The following is an 18911-nucleotide window of genomic DNA, read 5'->3' on the forward strand; positions in this document are numbered from 1 at the left end:
CCCCAGTCAGCCACGACTGGACCTAATGGTCAGGGGTCCCTTTACCTTTACCTTTTAACTGCCCAGGGGTCCTTTACCTTAACCTTTACCTGCATTTTATAAAATTTGCCTTCCACTTGATTTTAGAAAACCTCAAAGCAGTTTGCCAAAGGAATAAGGCCCTGAGGTTATTAGTGAAGGGAATTTAAACAGGCAAAAGGATTGCTTGAGAAATTAATCTGCTAGGAGCAGATGGGGGGAAAACACCTGTTCCCTCCTCCCAGTTGCGCTTGGAAGCTGCCATTTGGAGACCCTGGAGCAAATGTGGAGGTTGCTGAAGTGAAGGACAAGAGCATAGCTGCCAACGTTTCCCTTTTTATAAGGGAAATTCCCTTATTCCGAATAGGATTCCTTGCAAGAAAAGGGAAAAGTTGACAGCTATGGACATGAGGCAGGAGTTGGTAATGCAGGTGAGCTGTGCACAAGCAAGCTGCCGGCCAGCTCTGCTGAGGCTCTTTTTATTAGCACAATATGCAAAACCAGTCAGATACATTTTGGACTGTGAGCTTTACACATCTTCCAATCCCGAGACCGTGGGGTGGTACAAGGTTATGTTGGCACCTGTTTCCACCGTGTCATTTTCCCCTTGGACAATGTATGGCAAAAGAGACAAAGGTCACAGACAGACCACTAAGGTTAGACAGAGGGCATGATGTTCAGAAAGCTGTGGCTTTGTCTAAGGGGGGCGGAGTGTGCTCCACAACCCAGCGATCATTCCTACAGGTTGGGTTGTTCGGCTTCCGCCATCTCCCCAGGACGAGCCCAGCTTTGCCCATCTCGACGGCAAGCCAAATTGGCTGCGTTCGCTCAGAAACTGGAAGGCACACCAGTCAAACTGAACTGGGACTGGGGAGCCTCGGTAGGAATGTTACAGGAAATTGTGGTGGGGTTTGTGGGGTTTATCGGGGCAACAAAGAGGGAGCCTGTTCATGCAGGCAGCATCTTCTTCAGTGACTGGCTTCCATAGAATCGTGGAATTGTAGAATTGGAAAGGGACCATCTGGTCCAGCCCCCCTGCAACGGGAGCGCAGGAACTGTTGCTTGCCCTGCGAGCTCCTCCGCGGAGCATTCCTGCGTTGAGAGCCTCTTCCAGTAAAGCCAACCCATCTGATGTCCTTGTAGTTATCTCCAAAGACGGGAGGAGCTCCAAACCATTTGTCTTCACCATCCATTCCCAGCAGATGACCCACCCATCCCAGTCGCTGGACGTGGCGACAGACACGCAGGAGGAGCTCAACGACTGGGTGGCCAAGATCCGGGAGGCCACGCAGAATGCAGATGCCAGGGTGAGTCTTCCAAGAACTTGTTTTCCTCTGCCCTCTCCAACACTTTTTCCTTTTGTGCCATGGCTTTGAAAGCCTGAAGACATTGCAAGCCTGATGGGGGGTTGGTTTTTGCTGATCCACAAGCCACTCTAGAAACCTTTCCAGAGTCAATAACAATAACAATAACAATAACAATAACAATAACAATAATAATTTATTATTTCTACCCCGCCCATCTGGCTGGGTTTCCCCAGCCACTCTTGGTGGCTTCCAACAGAAGGTTAAAAATACAGTAAAACATCAGTCGTTAAAAACTTCCCTAATCAGGGCTAAATGATTGCAATGAGTGAACAGTTCCCAGAGTCTTGTCTTGGGGCAATAATAATAATAATAATAATAATAATAATATGCTGCCCATCTGACTGGGTTGCCCCAGCCACACTGGGTGGCTTCCAACAAAATATTTAAACACAAAACCCACAAACGTTAAGAAGTTTGCTATTCAGGGCTGCCTTCAGATGTCTTCTAAAAGTCAGACAGTTGTTTATTTCCTTGACATCTGATGGGAGGCGTTCCACAGGGCAGGTGCCACCACCAAGAAGGCCCTCTGCCTGGTTCCCTGTAATACCACTTTTTGCAGTGAACAACAACAACAACAAATTTTAGCAGGTGCATGCCTGAAATCAACAGGTTTCAAAGTGTGGGTGCTGCCCCACAAATGTGGAATGGGTGTTTTGCGACATTTATAACAGTGCCAGTTCCGCCAAACATTATAGATCAGTTGTACAGTACTGTTGTCAGCCGGCTTGCTCTATTACTTTCGTGAAATAAAGTAATTATTCATATGGATGGATCAAAACGAACAGATCCTCCGTGGAGTTTTTTCTGACCTTTTCTGCCGTTTGTGTATCCTGTGCAGATGCAGGAAGGGAAGATCATGGAGCGGAGAAAGAAGATTGCCCTCGAGCTCTCCGAGCTGGTCGTTTACTGCCGCCCGGTGCCTTTTGATGAAGACAGTGAGTCCTCTCCATCTCCCATCCAGTCCCACGTGCAAATAGGGGGCAGACAGGCCCCGGGGGAATCTCTGGAGAGCCAGTGTGGTGTAGTGGTTAAGAGCGGTAGTCACATAATCTGGGGAACCGGGTTTGCGTCTCCGCTCCTCCACATGCAGCTGCTGGGTGACCTTGGGCCAGTCACACTTCTCTGAGGTCTCTCAGCCCCACTCACCTCACAGAGTGCTTGTTGTGGGGGAGGAAGGGAAAGGAGAATGTTAGCCGCTTTGAGACTCCTGAAGGGGAGTGAAAGGCGGGATATCAAATCCAAACTCTTCTTCTTCTTCTTCTCCTGTCTCTGGGTACCTGCTTCCATCCCTGCCTGGTGCTGGGATGCCCCTCAAGACCATCTTGGCCTTTGAGCCAAGAGGAGTCCAACAGGTGCCCAAAATTGACTTGAAACTCCCCAATATCTGGTCATTCATTCATTCATTCATTCGAAGGAGGAATCTAAGGTAATATTCAGGCTATCTGCCCATCTACTTTCCCAAGCACAATTCAAAGTGTTGGTGCTGACCATTAAAGCCCTAAACGGCCTCGGTCCAGTATACCTGAAGGAGCGTCTCCACCTCCATCATTCGACCCGGACTCTGAGGTCCAACGCTGAGGGCCTTCTGGCGGTTCCCTTGCTGCGAGAAGCCAAGTTACAGGGAACCAGTGCCTTCTTGATAGTGGTGCCTGCCCTGTGGAACTCCCTCCCACCAGATGTCAAAGAGAAAAATAACTGCCAAACTTTTAGAAGACATCTGAAGGCAGCCCTGTTTAGGGAAGCTTTTTGTGTTGAATAGGTTATTGTATTTTAGTGTTTTGTTGGAAGCCGCCCAGAGTGGCTGGGGAAACCCAGCCAGATGGGCGGGATATAAACGATAAATTATTATTATTATTATTATTATTATTATTATTAGCCACGTGCAGCCTCTCCCAGGCAGGGGATGAAGGCTCCCGTTGCCCGGGAGAGGCTGCGCGCAGCTATCCCATAAACCAGGACAGCAAGCGGGATCACTGCGCAGCAATCCCTCTTGCTGTCCTGGCTTCTGGGATTCAGAATTATTTTTTTTCTTGTTTTCCTCTTCCCAAAACTAGGTGTGTCTTATGGTCTGGTGCATCTTATGGGGCGAAAAATACGGTAGTTTTCTTTCAAAAGAGAGTGTTTCCCAAACCCCGCTTGGACGAGGGAATCTGTTCTTTCTTTCCAGAGATCGGCACGGAGAAAGCCTGTTACAGAGACATGTCTTCCTTCCCGGAGACCAAGGCGGAGAAGTATGCCAACCGTGGGAAGGGCAAGAAGTTCCTTCAGTACAACCGCCGGCAGCTAAGCCGCATCTACCCCAAGGGGCAGCGCCTGGACTCCTCTAACTATGACCCGCTGCCCATGTGGATCTGCGGAAGCCAGCTGGTGGCCCTCAACTTCCAGACCCCCGGTAGGTCAGCCCCCTTTCCTTATAGCAGCTGCGAGCAGTGGCATATCTCTCCCTTTTTTCCCTTTTTCCTTTAATTGCAAGCTTTATTGACATTTTTTAAAAAAATTGCCAAGCACCAGAAAGAAGAGGAATATCAAGAAGATTGGAAGAAATTTTTTTTTAATGAATTTTTATTAATTTACATCAAAAGAAAAAACAAAACAATTAGTTTCACATCAAAATTTCACAACTTATTCCTTTTCAGGACTTCCTCCAGCTTATCCGTAAATCATCCGTAGTTATAATTTAAGTTACGCATTTCTAAATTTTATATTGACATTATTTATATCTTTCTTTCTATTCCCTTTAGACAATATTTCCCTTTAGACAATATTTCTTAGTCTTTCACAGTGCTTCTTTAAATCCCATTAGCGTTATCTGTCCCTCACTCATATGTTCCAGATATTCCACAAATTTCCCCCAGTCCTCGAAGATTTTAAGAAATTTAAAGACGATTTGAATAAATATTGTAATGTAAATAATTAGAAGTCACTTGAAAGTACCAAACAGGCCTAGGAATAAACTGGGATTTAAAGAAATAAATGGGGCCTAGAACACTAAGAAAAGTGAATAAGATAGATAATAACTGGAAATATTTTGTCTAGGAATGATATTGGAAAGCTGTTACATGCAGATACAATGAAATTCAGAAGGGAGGGACTTGAAGAAGTCAATAAAAAATGTAAACAAAATTGGGTCTTTAAGAGATATGGGATTAAGAATACTTTTTCTTATTGTTGTGGTCTTGGTTCAGTTTTTTGTTTTGTTTTTAGTATTGTATTTTTTTCCTATGGTAATTTTTTCTTTTTCTTTTTTGTTATGTTTTATTTGTTATAATTGTGAAAAACTCAATAATTTTTTTTGAAAAAAAACAAAACAATTGCCAACCACAAAGTGTTGTCTTCCAGGACAAATGCACATACGGATATTAAGTTTGCTGTCATCCTCACAGTATCAAAACTTAGAAACTCTTAACGCTTAACATTATAGGCAATTGTTAAGCATGTAAGGGCAAAAGAAGTAATTATAATTTTGTTTATTTTTTTAAGACGAACCCCAATTTTTATTTTTATTTTATTTTTAATAACATCTTTATTGATTTAAAGTACAATCATACAATAAAGGTAAGTACAACAGAGTTAAGCACAAAAAAGAAAAAAAGAAGAAAGAAAGAAAAAGAAGGGCAAAAAAGAGTTTAACAGTAGCAAGAAAATGTCAGTTAAAAAATAAAAACCAAATATTTATACAACATCAAATCAAATCAAAAAGTACCGTATATGGAGAATGGAAATTATATAATATGAAGTATATGAAATCACATAAATAAAAAACTTATGAATCTCTGAAAGTCACAAAATATGCATTCTTAATGGATTCACTTGAAAACATAAAGCCAAATAAATGTAAGTCTTATAAGTCTCTGAAAGTCTTTGAAGACTATTTAAGTCTCTGAAAGAAGCAATGTATCAGATTCTTACCTGGTGAAAACAGTCTGTAAAGCTTTGTTTATGGCGTCTAACGCTGCTGAAGTAGTTTGCAAACCGACGTTGTGAACAGCGATCCCAGATATACCCACTGTTCCGTGGAATTCTTCTTCAGCAGAGCAGAAGGATACAGAAATGCTTCATAAACCCATCTATATGGGGAATGAGAAAGTATGACAACATTGCTATGGGTCAGTGGTCATAAAGTTATGTACAGTCATACAGTGGTGCCCCGCAAGACGAATGCCTCGCAAGACGAAAAACTCGCTAGACGAAAGAGTTTTCCGTTTTTGAGGTGCTTCGCAAGACGAATTTCCCTATGGGCTTGCTTCGCAAGACAAAAACGTCTTGCGAGTTCTTGCGAGTTTTTTTCCTTTCCCCCCCCTTTTCTAAGCCGCTAATAGCGCTAATCCGCTAAGCCGCTAATAGGGGTGCTTCGCAAGACGAAAAAACCGCAAGACAAATAGACTCGCGGAACGAATTAATTTCATCTTGCGAGGCACCACTGTACCTCGGTTTGAAGTAGCTTCAAGTTAAGTATTTTTGGGTTTCGCTCTGCGGCAACCCGAAAGTAACGGAGCGCGTTACTTCTGGGTTTTGCAGAAACGGCGAAACGCAACCCGCACACGCGCAGACGCACAGTCACGTGTTACCTTTGCTTCAGGATGCGAAGCGGGCTCCGGAATGGATCTCGTTCGTATCCAGAGGTACCACTGTAGTCACTGCCTACTGACTATTGTTTGCAACACAGGGGTTAAATTGTTCCCTTTGCTTCCAGACAAGCCTATGCAGCTGAACCAGTCGCTCTTCATGCTGGGGGGCCGCAGCGGATACGTGCTGCAGCCGGACATCATGCGGGACGAGCTCTTTGACCCCTTCGACAAGAGCAGCCTGAAGCACGTGGAACCAATCACCGTTCAGCTGCAGGCAAGTGAGAAGAGGAGGAGGAAGAGGAGGAGGAGGGGGAGACTGGGGTGACCCAGCTCCAGCTCCCGTCCGGTGCTTTTCGGCGGGGGAAACTGTGCCGTTCCTTTTCCTATGCACTGTTTTCGGGGGACAGGAGGCGGGCAGGTGTGGAGGACTCCCTGGTCCTAAATGGGGTCACTGTGCCCCTGAAGGACCAGGTGTGCAGCCTGGGAGTCATTTTGGACTCACAGCTGTCCATGGAGGCACAGGTTAATTCTGTGTCCAGGGCAGCTGTTTATCAGCTCCATCTGGTACGCAGGATGAGACCCTATCTGCTTGCAGATTGTCTTGCCAGAGTAGTGCATGCTCTGGTTATCTCTCACTTGGACTACTGCAGTGTGCTCTATGTGGGGCTAGCTTTGATGGTGACTCGGAAAGTGCAATTAATACAGAATGCGGCAGCTAGACTGGTGACTGGAAGCGGCCGCCGAGACCACATAACACCGGTCTTGAAAGACCTAGATTGGCTCCCAGTACGTTTCCGAGCACAATTCAAAGTGTTGGCGCTGACCTTGAAAGCCCTAAACGGCCTCGGCCCAGTATATCTGAAGGAGCGTCTCCACCCCCATCGTTCTGCCCGGACACTGAGGTCCAGCTCCGCGGGCCTTCTGGCGGTTCCCTCCCTGCGAGAAGCCAAGTTACAGGGAACCAGGCAGAGGGCCTTCTCGGTGGTGGCACCCGCCCTGTGGAATGCCCTCCCACCAGATGTCAAAGAGAAAAATAACTCCCAAACTTTTAGAAGACATCTGAAGGCAGCCCTGTTTAGGGAAGCTTTTAATGTTTAATAGGTTATTGTATTTTAGTGTTTTGTTGGAAGCAGCCCAGAGTGGCTGGGGAAACCCAGCCAGATGGGCGGGGTATAAAGAATAAATTATTATTATTATTATTATTATTATTAGCATTTGAATTTGCTTCCTAATGCCACTAGCTGGAAACCTCAGGAGGGGAGAGTACGGCTCTCGCACTCGGATCCAGCTCGCGGGTTTCAGGTTGGCCAACATGAGAACAGGATGCTGGACCTTGGCCTGGTCCAGTAGGTCCCTCTTAATGTTCTGACATCTTACCCTTTCCACCTAGCTCAGTGCCCCCCTTCTCCTCCCCACAGATCCTGGGGGCCCGGCACCTCCCCAAGAACGGACGCAGCATCGTTTGCCCCTTTGTGGAGGTGGAGGTCTGTGGCTCCGAGTTCGACAACAGCAAAAACAAGACGGATGTCGTAGGTGAGAAGCTGCGGTTGAAAGACAGACAGACGAGACCGACAGATTACTGGCCTTTCTGTCCCCGCAAAGCAAAACTAGAGCTCCAGGCCAGATCGCTCTCACGACAGGGGCTTCCCCTCTCCCACCTGATCATAGCATGTGTATCTTCTGAGTCATTTCCTACAGTCTCGTGGCTTTGCATAGTTCCTAGTTTCCCAGAGGTGGGGTCAACAATTTGTGTTCGTGACAGTTTGAACGACTCATTCATTTAAGGTTATAGCAAATTCAGGTTAAAAACCTCCAAGCCTGCTACCTTCCAGGGGAGTTTGTTCCCCTGTCAAATGGCTCTTGCCATCAGAACGTTCTCCCTCATGTTGAGTCAGAATTGTCTTTCTTGTAACTTGAAGCCATGGGTTCGAGTCCTGCCCTCCAGAGCAGGAGAAAACATGCTTGCTCCATTTTCCATATGACATCCCATCATATATAAAGACCAAGACTAGCCACCTGAAAAACAGTTTCTACGCAAATGCAATTCTGGTTCTAAACGCAGCATAAGGAGTCTCTATAGTATATTATAGTATATTATTGTATTTTAAAATGGGGTTTCAGAGTTTTTAGGGGTTTTTAAATGAATGAATGAATTTTATTATGGTCTCAGACCAAGATTAAAAAGCATATAGATAAAATAGCAGTTAGGATTTTTTTTAACCGGTAATTGTTAGAGCAAATGAGGACAAGGAAACAGGCATAGGATAAAACATCTGGATAAAATACAAAACTGATAATTAAAACAGATAAGAACTAAAAACAAACAAGGACACGCAGTTAAAACAACTGTAAGAGGCTGCGGAGAAGAAGCCTCTTAAATAGAGGACACTCACAACATTAGAAACTGCTGTGCAGATATGGTTAAAACAGACAATTAAAACAATGTACAACACTAAATTTAGCAACAATGTACAACAATAAACTGTCCCAGGGAGTTGACTCAGAATCACCCATGGAGCCGTGTTTGGGGCTTTTCATGCCAGACTATTTTGAGTTGGGCGATGGTCTGCGCCTACAGATCTGTACACAGAATCTGGCCACCATCCAGGTCATCTTCTGATCTTTGCCTAACAGCAAAAGGTCAATTTTTTGCTTTTGCGGGAGGTCAGCGAGCCTCACCAGCAGGGGATCAATGGTCTCACTATGTGCCTCTTGATAAAAGGGACATCTAAAGAACAAGTGCTCTGGGATTCCTATCTCTCTCAATGGGCAGATGCAAAGTCTCTGAGCATATGGGACCCTTCTAACGGCTCTTTCCAGGACCGGCGAGGGAAGAGCCGAGATTCTGGCGAGTGTAAAGGCCCTTCTTGCATCCCTAGATATGAGAAAGAAGAGATATACTGCCGGTGCGGCTATATATCTCTTGATTTCTCCAATTCTATAGTAGGGGCACCTTGCACAGTCCTGCTGTCTCTCGGTGTCTAATATTCTTTGCCTGACCGTGCCTTTTGCCTGGCCCAACCCCAGACTTAGAAGGGCTTGAGGGGCAAAACCCAGTTTCCGGAGGGTGTTCAGGACTGCAGTCTGCCAGCCCGACTGGAATTGGTCACAGATGATCAATGGGGCTATCCCTCGGGGGAGCAGGTTCAATGTCAGCCATTTGTAGATTTTTGAATGTTTTATGTAGTTTTTCAATTTCATTGTTCTGTATGGGACAATGACAATAAAGATATCATATATTGTATATTGTATATCGTATATATTGGAAGATGGCTATCCATGTCTCGTCTCAGTCTCCTCTTTTCCAGACTAAACCTACCCAGCTCCTTCAACCGTTCCTCATAAGGCTTGGCTTCTAGACCCTCTATCATCTTGGCCGCCCTCCTCTGCACACCTTCCAGCTTATCAATATCCTTTTTACATTGTGTTGCCCAGAATTGGACACAGGACTCCAGCTGGGGTTCAGAGGTCTTGGCTTCCTCCCAATCTCCTTGTTTCATTTTGATTTTCTCCTCCTCTGCTCCCAGCTGACAACGGCCTCAATGCGGTTTGGCTCCTCAAGCAGTTTGTCTTTGACATCAACAACCCCGAGTTTGCCTTTCTGCGCTTTGTGGTCTATGAGGAGGACATGTTCAGCGACCCGAACTTCTTGGCTCAAGCCACCTTCCCTGTCAAGGGCCTCAAAACAGGTATGCGCTGGATCTCTGCCACACACACACACACACACACACACACACACACACCCCGCTTCCTTTCCCACACTGATTCATGGCTCTCTCCCCCCATGATACAACAGGGCCCATTCTCCTTTAAAAAAACCCCACTACATTTTCAGTTTTTGTAATCACAATATCCATACATACATCAATAAAGTCAAACCTCGCTCTTACCAGAGCATCAACCTCCTCCCGCCCCTCTTCCTGACTTCCGTATATATTTACTTTAATCTTAGCATTTCTATAACCACTTTTTTATCTTCTCTCTTGTTTCTATATTTCTCCTTGTTAAATGTAAACCAGTTCCTTATGTTGTCATTACAAAACATTTCAACTCAAAGCTACAAACGTTTTCAGACGTTTACAATATTCTTTCATATAGCATATAAATTTGCTCCAGTCCTTTTGAAACAGTTCATCACGCTGATTCCGGATCTTCCCCGTCAGCTTTGCTAACTCAGCGTATTCCGCCATCTTACTCCGCCATTCTTCCAATGTTGGAATCTCCTGTGATTTTCGTTTCTATTCTCTGCCCCAGTCCCACAGGCCACGGCTGCCGTGGAAATTATGTAGTGGCCCAGTGGGTCTTCCTTGACAGCTGATATTTTTATATTAACAGTATTATTATTATTATTATTATTGTCGTTGTTGTTATGAGAGAAGAAAAGGTTATGGCAGGGTTCCCCAAACTCAGGCCTCCAGCCATTTTGGGACTACAATTCCCATCATCCCTGACCGCCCATCCTGGTGATGGGAGTTGTAGTCCAAAAACAGGTGGACAACCCAAGTTTGGGAAACTCTGGGCTAAGGAGTAAACTGCACAAATCCAGAGAGGAAACCCTAAGACGGTTGGAAGGTGTCTTGTACGCCCCCGTCTGGCAATGCCTGCAGACCAGCTGGTGCAAAATTTATTGCTCCTCTTTCACTTGCATTCAACTGTGGTCTCTGCCTGCAGGTTACAGGTCGGTGCCCCTCAAGAACAGCTACAGCGAGGACCTCGAACTCGCTTCCTTGCTGATCCACATTGAAATTGTCAATGCCAAGGTAAGCAAGATGCTTGCGGTATCTGATCGTCTGCTTCGCCCTCCACTGGCAGATGGGCATCTAAGGCCCCATGCAATGGGTTGCCCTTGGTTAAAAGCAAGAGTCTGTCATTCTGCGTGGACCCTCTTGGCTTTGACCTTAGCATCAAAATACATAGAGAAAGGAGCTGCGTTTACTTACAAAATGTGGTTGTGGTTCTCTCAGGGTTCCAAGTTAAAATGCATTTAAGAAGTGTCATAATTTTTCCTTTACTGTTTTATCTTTTGGGGGTGGGTTGTGCGTAAGATTTTTGTTAAATTTTCTGTTTTACAATTTAGAATATTCATTTAAACAACCTTAAAATGTAAATGACTTCCCTTTTCTTTCCATGGTTCATTTTGCACATCACAAATCCCGGCATATTTTACATAGACTAAACCATTCAGCAATCCATTATTGCATCCATCAAAACTTGTTTACGCTGTTGAATTTATCTTAATGCTGCCGACATTTTCAAGTGTACACAATTTCCCCCCATATATTCAGTAAATATTTTCCAATCTTCTTTAAATGTATGCTCTTCTTGTTCTCTTATTCTATATGTTAGGTCCGCAAGCTGTGCATATTCCATCAGTTTATGTTGCCATTCTTCTTTAGCGGGGACCTCACTCGTTTTCCATTTTGGGGCTAACAGAACACGGGCCACAGTAGTGGCATACATAATTAACTTTTAAAAACCTTTTTATCTTTTGTAAACTGCTCTGAGGTTTTCCGCAATCAAGTAGACACATTTTTGTCTACTTGGTGAAGCCATGGTCCAATATGATAAATACAAATATTTAGGTTACAAAACTGTAAAAATAAAGAAAAATTAAGTTTGCCAAACAATAATTACCATATGGTTAGGGCAGATCAAAGTGTCAGTGTCCATTTATCCCCAGTGTAAATACGACATATCGGCAAAAGTCGGAAATTGCAAGATAACTATAGCATGTACACAAAAATCAATTTCAGATTTGAAATCAGCATTGAAAGAACATATAAGAACAGTTGAAAAATCTCATGCAAAAGAAAATGGGGGGGGGATTTCCCCAGTATACTGTGTATCCCAAGGGAATACATATTTTTACATACCTCCAATTTGTACATAGATATACATGTCATTTTCAATGCTATATATGTCATGTTCAGTGCTATATAAGTCACTTAAATTTATACTCATATTGTACTACTTTGGCTATATGTTTAATAAAATATTGAATTCTTGCACTGTGAAAAACAAAGATTATGGTGAAAAGTGAAAAACATGATTGTAAAAAAAAACTAGAGCTTACAGAACAAAACCAACTTCAGATACGAAATCAGCACGTCGAAATTAGGTTAGAACAACTGCAGGTGTCAATGCAACAAAAATTTTGTTCCCCAGTGTAATAGTCCAACCCCCTGCAGTAAACGCAATCTGGTGCCTTGGAAGCTGCAAGGCAAGGCAGTCACCTCCCTCTAGGGCTCAGGGCTTTGCCACCCACAGCCGTTCCTCTGTGTTGCAGGAAGAAGATGACGAGAACCTCTACTCCTCCATCCAGCAATTACGCGACCGCGCCAACGAACTCTCCAACCAAGTGTCCGGCTTTGAGCACAGCAGCAACAACGGCGACACTCGCTACCAGCAGCGGCTGGACGAGCTTCGAGCGGCTCAGGAGCGCCTCATGGAGCTGACGGAAGTGCGCAACAGGAAGTGAGTGGGCGCCACTGGGCTCTCCCTTCCGGAGGAGTCTTGCGAGGTTCTCCCTCTGCCCTACAACCCTGCGATGTAGGCTGAGCTGAGAGGTGGTGATTGGCCCCAAGAGCACAGCCCAGTGGGGATCTGAACCCAGGACTCCTGGGTCCCAATCCGGCACTCTGTAACCGCAATGCCACCTGCTCTCTTTAAGTTCTCGAGGAGAAAGCTGGCTGAAATGTATAGGTGCCGGGACAAATTGTGTTGGAAATGCAAGATGAGGGAAGGGAACTTCCTACACATCTGGTGGTCCTGTGCTAGGGTTAAGGCCTTCTGGGACATTATTTACAATGAATTTAAAAAATACTAGAATATAACTTTAGTAAAAAACCAGAGGGATTTCTATTAGGGCTAATTGATGAAGAAATTAATAAAAAAGATGTAAATTTATTAATGTATGCCACAACGGCAGCGAGAATCCTCTTGGCTCAAAGGTGGAAGCAGCAAAAGATCCCTACATTGGAAGATTGGAGAATAGAAATGGCAGAATTTGTGGAGTTGGCAAAGCTGACGGGGAGAATTAGGACTGGAGCAAATTTAGTTATTACTTGAAAGAAAATTGTATTCATTTAAAAACGTTTGTAGCGTTAACGTGAAACGTTTTGTAATGTGAAATTATGATGCTGATTTATAAATAAGAATGTGATTTTTTAAGGTGATTATAAAATAAGTGATTATAGGAATGCGAAAGATATGTTATGGGCTATAGGGATGTCAGAAAGAGAGGTAGAAGGAAGTCAAAGCTCACTTTGAGCAAATAAGATGTGTATATGTGCATTGAATTAAAATAAAATATGTAAAAACTCAATAAAAAGTATGATTTTTTTAAAAAAGTTCTCGAGGAGAAGCCTCCAGGCCCACTCAGATGCCAATCATTCTCAACAACAACAATCTTTATTACGGTCCAGAGACCCAACAAATCGTTACAAAGCAATACACAATTCAGACAGCCTACCTCCAGGTTAAACAAGCATTTTGTTCAGAATATAGGGATCATCGGTTCTTGCAACCACCGATAAAAACTTCGCCACTGCTAATGTTCTAGCGTTTGTCCGGTCTTCCAGTAGGAACCTGACACAGTGAGCCTCTGATTTTCCCGGGAAAGATACCAGCAAGGGTAGTATCAGTTCAGCCCTGGCTTGCTCATATTTTGCACACTTCAGCAAAATATGTTTTATGGAATCGATGTCTTGAGCACACAAGCAAAGTCTGTCCTGGTAGGGAACTCCTCTCAACCTGCCATCCAACACTGCAGAAGGAAAGACGTGTAGTCTGGCTTTGGTGAAAAGCCTTCGATAGTTTGGTACTGTCAGGTTTTTAATGTAAGGTGTTAACTTAAAGATGTGCCCATATTGTACTCCTACTGCTAGCGGACTACAGACTGTGTGTGATCGAGATCGCAAGTCACTGTGTGCATTGTCCCATAATCTTTGCTTTAACATCTTTTGGGCGCCTTCATAAATCAGGTAATACAGTTGGGGGGGGCGTGACAGACCAGTAGAGGTGGCTTTTTTAGCCATGGTTTTCTGCCATTTGCTGACAAACTCCTCATTGGTCAGGTGTTGGTACAAACCCTTCCCTAGATCAAACACTTAAACCCTGAGCCAATGTTTTAGGGCAGCCCACCACACTTTAGTTGAAATTGGGCATTCAGCAGCTTCTAACAGAAGTACAGACTTGGGGACACAGTTGGGTACCTGCAGCAGAGATAGTATAAATTTTGCCTGAAAGCCATCTAGCTTTGGCAGGTCCCCATTATCATTCTCTTTGTTTTCCCCAACGCAGGTTGATGGAGAAGAAGAAGCGAGACCGGCAGCTGGCCAACAAGCGGAACTGAAGCAAGGCCAGCTTCCCTGGCTCGCCCGTGCCGCTGGGGGGCCTGGAGGCAGCCTCTCCCTTCTCCCCACCAAGCCCCAAAATGGCCTTTCCCACCAGCCACTGCCTAGACATTTCTCTGCTGCCCCAAGTCCCAGCTGGCTGGTTTCCTGGTGCCGGGGGAGCAGAGGCTGAGGCGGCCACAGCAAGAGCGCCCCCCAGGGGTGATGGAAAGCAGGAATCCGAGTGGACTGACCACCTGCGGGGATGGAGACCCCCCCAAGTTCCCGCAGGCCCCATTACGGACGTCGGACGTTTGCTTGTCGAAAAGTTTGCTTGAGCTTAATTTTAACCCGTAGCGGAGGAGCTGGGCTTTTTATTACTTTTAATTTAATCATTCCACCCCACCCTCTGCTTAATCCTGGCCATTTTATGGTCACAGCTTGGAAGAAGTCTCTGGTGTCACTTTGCAGAACAGTTCCCACACCTAACCCCCCGCACATTGCAAACCTGCAGAGGCCGAAAAGCTGGAGTAATAGGAATTCGGGATAGAGGAAAGTACGGCTGCATGCAGAGGACTTGCAAAAGGAAGCTGAGAAAAATAGACACACACACTCCCGGTGAGGTGATAGATAGGCATCAAAGGTTACTAAGCAAGAGGATCAGTTGGTGGGGGCAGGAACAAAATGCACCCTTTCCCCCCAGAGGCATATTGAGTCTGCTATGAATACTGATGTGCCTCACAGCAAGCCGAGTGCCCCTCCATCCTTAAGCACAAAAGTTCTCTGACCGCAAACCTCGCTGTCACGATGGCTGCACTCTCTCTCGCAGGCAGCGGTGCTCCTGAGTACTGGAAGCCACAAAGAGGGGAGAGTACAGGTCTTGCGTTCGAATCCTGCTTGCGGGTTTCAACAAGGGGCATCTATCTGTGAGAACGGGATGGCTGGACCAGGTGGGCCGTTGGCCTGATCCTGCAGGCTCTCCATACGTTTGATCTGGAATAGATCTCGTTTATTTTGAGGGGGCTTATTCCCGTTAAGGGTGTTCAGGATACGGCAGCCGTGGTATATTTATTTATTTATTGCTAGGAGGGAGAAAGTTCCCTTGCTCCCGCTGCCTTTCGGTCGGGGATATCCCCCAGCGCTTCCTGTTGTTGCAGAGAGTAGGTTCTGTCCTGCTGTATCTCGGACACCAGGAAGGGAGTTGGCCCAGGGACTGCGGCCGTCGATCGTGGCTTTGCACCATCTGGCCTTGATAGCCTGGCTGCCTTATTAGTGTCTTCAAATGGAAGTAGAGAAAGGGCCTGCAGGCGTTGGGGGGGGGGGGAGCAAGCCCTGAGAAATGTCATTTGTTAAAGGAGGAACCTCTGAATTCACCACCATTTTCACTTTAGCTGTCGGCAGACTCCTGTAATTTCTTTCGCTGGGGGCTTAGCACACCACAGGGCAAGCCATGGTAGGAACAGGCATGTGGTAGGAGACCCCACCCCTGCTTCTAGCTGTCTCTTTTACATCCATACTGGCCGAGAGAGAGGGAAACTATGGAGCACGTCAGTAAATCATAGTACAGGTACTGCTCCACATTTTTGGTGGTGCATTGAATTTAAAACTTCCCTTCCTCTGTTCGGAAGGAGTCCCCAAACCAGAGCTTTCCAAACTTTGCACGTCGGTGGCACACTTTTTAGACATGCATCATTTTGCGACACAGTAATTCACTTTTTAAGCAAGCCTAAACTAACCCCTTTCCAGCACCGGGAGCAGTCGTGCGACATCTATACCTATGTTTAGGGAAGTTTTTAATGTTTGAAGTTTTATTCCTTTTTTAAGTCCTCTGCTGGGAGCCGCCCAGAGTGGCTGGGGAGACCCGGCCGGATGGGCGGGGTATAAATAATAAAATTATTGTTATTATCATTACACACTGCAGCCGGCACACTAACGTGTCGCTACACACAGTTTGGAAAGCTCTGCCATAAACGCTTGCATTTAGAGAATCTGTGTTTCAGAGGAAATGTCCAATATCTTGCCCCTGGGCACTTGGCAGGAAGGCAAGCCAAGGTGTCACCGTTCACCTTAGCGAGTTCTTCCTTCTTTCCCAGGGAAAGAATCCCAGGGATTCTGCAGTAGAATCACGTACACTGATGAAGCAAACGCCAACAGCTGTGTCCTTCCTACCGATTGCAGAATTTGGGCCATTTTAACAGCATAACCCAGGGCCAGGTGCTTGGGGGGGGGGGAATTCTGCCAAAGGTCTACACACACTGGAATTGAGCCCACGAGCAAGTGACACCCCCAAATCATTGCGGCCTAGAGTGGCAGCTCCCAACTCACAGGCTTCATGGGAACACAGAAAGCTCCCGCTGCTACTATGAGGCCTGTTTGAGTGATGAGGTGGTCTTAGGAGAGGTTCTGGCGAAGTTTGATTGATGGGGAAAGTTTGCCTGTATGCAGAAATGAAAAGCTTTGCACAGAAAGTCCAAATGTACAGGGAGCAAAACAAGTCCGAATTGGCAGAGTTAAGTTTGCGAAAAGGGCTGAAGCCACAGGGGAATCACTGCTACCCAAACCGGGTTGAGAGGAGTGGGACATATTTGCAAGAATCCTCCTGCAAACCCACTCCCTCCAGTGATGTTTGTGCAGGAAAGTTGTGGCCTGGAGGGAAGAGGGAAGGTGAAGGTGGCTGTGAGGAAGCTGGCAAGGAAAGCTAAGAAGAGACCAGGAAGATCCCAAGTACCAGATTTATTGGTGGGGTGGGCAGTTGCATTCTGCCAAATTCTTGCTGTATGAGATATCTTGGCAGCCCATTCCTTTGCTGTGGTGTGAGGGATGTCCTGAGCTCTTTAAAAAGGGTCTGGTGGAGAGGCGGGGGCATTTTAGGACCTCGCAGGACCATGCAGAAATGACCACCACGAAGCACTGATAGGGCCTGGAGGTGTGGGGTGCAAAAAAAGAAGTTTAGAGAGAAGAGCAGAATTGTCTTCCTTCAGATAAGTGGGTGCCAGAGCCAGAGAGAAGCAGAGAGAAGAACTGTGCACAAGCCATACCCCAGAATATTTTGTCACAAGCAGGCTGAGGATTCCAACTTTGGCTGTTTAAAGAGAAAACGGAACATGCATTCCAAAGCAAGGATAAGCGTTGACATGCTGGGGAAATCTCGGCTGCTAGAAAAGGGCTGGAGGCGAAATGCAGCAAGCCGGAGACTTAATGTGGCTTCACCTTGCAGATTTACCCTCCAGGTGTTGCGAAGGGCGGCAGTTCCATGCCTGGAATGCTTGCTCCATCTTCCTCCCCATCCTGGCTCCTTCCTTCCATAGGCACAGATCAGAGCTATGGCAGAAGGTCCTTTAAAAGAGCATTAGGCAAATTCATGGAGGGCTATGGATGGCTGCTAGCCATGATGGTTCTGGTCTACCTCTGCGGTCAGAGGCACAAATGCTTCCGAAGACCAGTTTCTGCGATCTCACAGGAGGGAAAGAGCTCTTGTGATTGAATCCTGCTCATTTGCTTGGCCACTATGACAACAAGATGCTGTGCTGAGACCTTGGCCTGATCCAGAAGGGAAATGCTTGTGTTCTCTCATCCGGGCCACCAGAATAGCATTGCTTTAATGCCCTTCTTCACTCACTTTGGCCAGCGAGGGGCAGGGAGAGATGTTGTACCACAATGACCACATTTAAAACCCTGTTGCCTCAAAGCAGGCAATAGGTTCTGCCCCCTGCAGGGGACCAAACTTGAATCCCTTTGCATAGCCCTGCCTTGAAAGCAAAGGTGTGGTGCTTCCTATTTGTGCGTAACCTCCCCTATGGAATCATAGTCCAGCCCCCTGCAATGTAGGAACCAGCGAAAGGGGCTCAAAAGAGAATGGCCAGTGCTGTAGGTTTGTGAGATGACAACTTGGGCAGCTGGCTGGCTGGGCCTCTGCAGTAGCTGCTGATAAAGGGAACTTGGGTTAACTGCGATACTGACCCTTTGCATGTTCACATCATCAAAAGCAGATCCTTCCGACTAATTTCAAAACCTAGTGTCAGTGGTTGTCACTTTTGTAATTTACACGGGGCTCGAGGGAGGGCACAAGCAAGCCTCGCCTTGTCCAGAGTTCAAGTTTACCTACCATCCATGCCTTTGAACCTAGAGACTTCCTAGCTCTTCAGTACCACGGTTGCCGGACGGGTTGCAGACCACATGGGGCAATGGAGGAAAAGGCCTGAGGGAGCAGGTGAAGTTTCTGAGCACTACTCAGTCTCAGAGTGCAGGTAGAATCCCCCTCCCAGTTAGAAGAACCCAACTCGAAGCTTCTTTTGCGGGAGGGTTGCTTACGCAGGGTGGGGAGATTCGCCCCGACCAAGAGGGGAGGGCACAACAAGCACAAGAGAGTCAGCGAATACAGCAGCACTGTTGTTGCAAGGAGACGTCCCTTCCAGTGCCACTCTGGGGAGGGACCCATGTACCCTTTGTATGAAAATAAAATCTATTTAGCCAGTATTTATACAGAAAAGTGCTTTGCCTGTCTGGCTTCTTTCCTCTTCCTGTCAAGGGTGCGATTGTGCTTTCAACTTCACAAACATCCACTTAGCTGCCAAAGCCTCAGGATTCTTGCACTGGCAAAAACACCTGGCCTCATTCGGCCTACA

General features: G+C 46.1%; 1 protein-coding gene across 1 annotated transcript in view; it reads left to right on the forward strand.

The window, feature by feature from the left end:
* LOC310849100 (1-phosphatidylinositol 4,5-bisphosphate phosphodiesterase gamma-1-like) overlaps nucleotides 1–18775 on the forward strand; it is an 88413-nt gene extending 69638 nt beyond the window's left edge. Inside the window, exons 23-31 of the mRNA XM_083748990.1 lie at nucleotides 1162–1325; nucleotides 2224–2320; nucleotides 3553–3777; nucleotides 6079–6227; nucleotides 7372–7486; nucleotides 9481–9642; nucleotides 10625–10713; nucleotides 12240–12427; nucleotides 14255–18775. Of these exons, the coding sequence (XP_083605116.1) occupies nucleotides 1162–1325; nucleotides 2224–2320; nucleotides 3553–3777; nucleotides 6079–6227; nucleotides 7372–7486; nucleotides 9481–9642; nucleotides 10625–10713; nucleotides 12240–12427; nucleotides 14255–14306 (1241 nt within the window). The 3' untranslated portion in view covers nucleotides 14307–18775. The remainder of the gene's footprint in view (nucleotides 1–1161; nucleotides 1326–2223; nucleotides 2321–3552; nucleotides 3778–6078; nucleotides 6228–7371; nucleotides 7487–9480; nucleotides 9643–10624; nucleotides 10714–12239; nucleotides 12428–14254) is intronic.
* Nucleotides 18776–18911: the final 136 nt, after the last annotated feature.

The sequence above is a fragment of the Podarcis gaigeae genome, assembly GCF_964106915.1.
Source record: "Podarcis gaigeae genome assembly, chromosome: 7".
NCBI lineage: Eukaryota > Metazoa > Chordata > Lepidosauria > Squamata > Lacertidae > Podarcis > Podarcis gaigeae.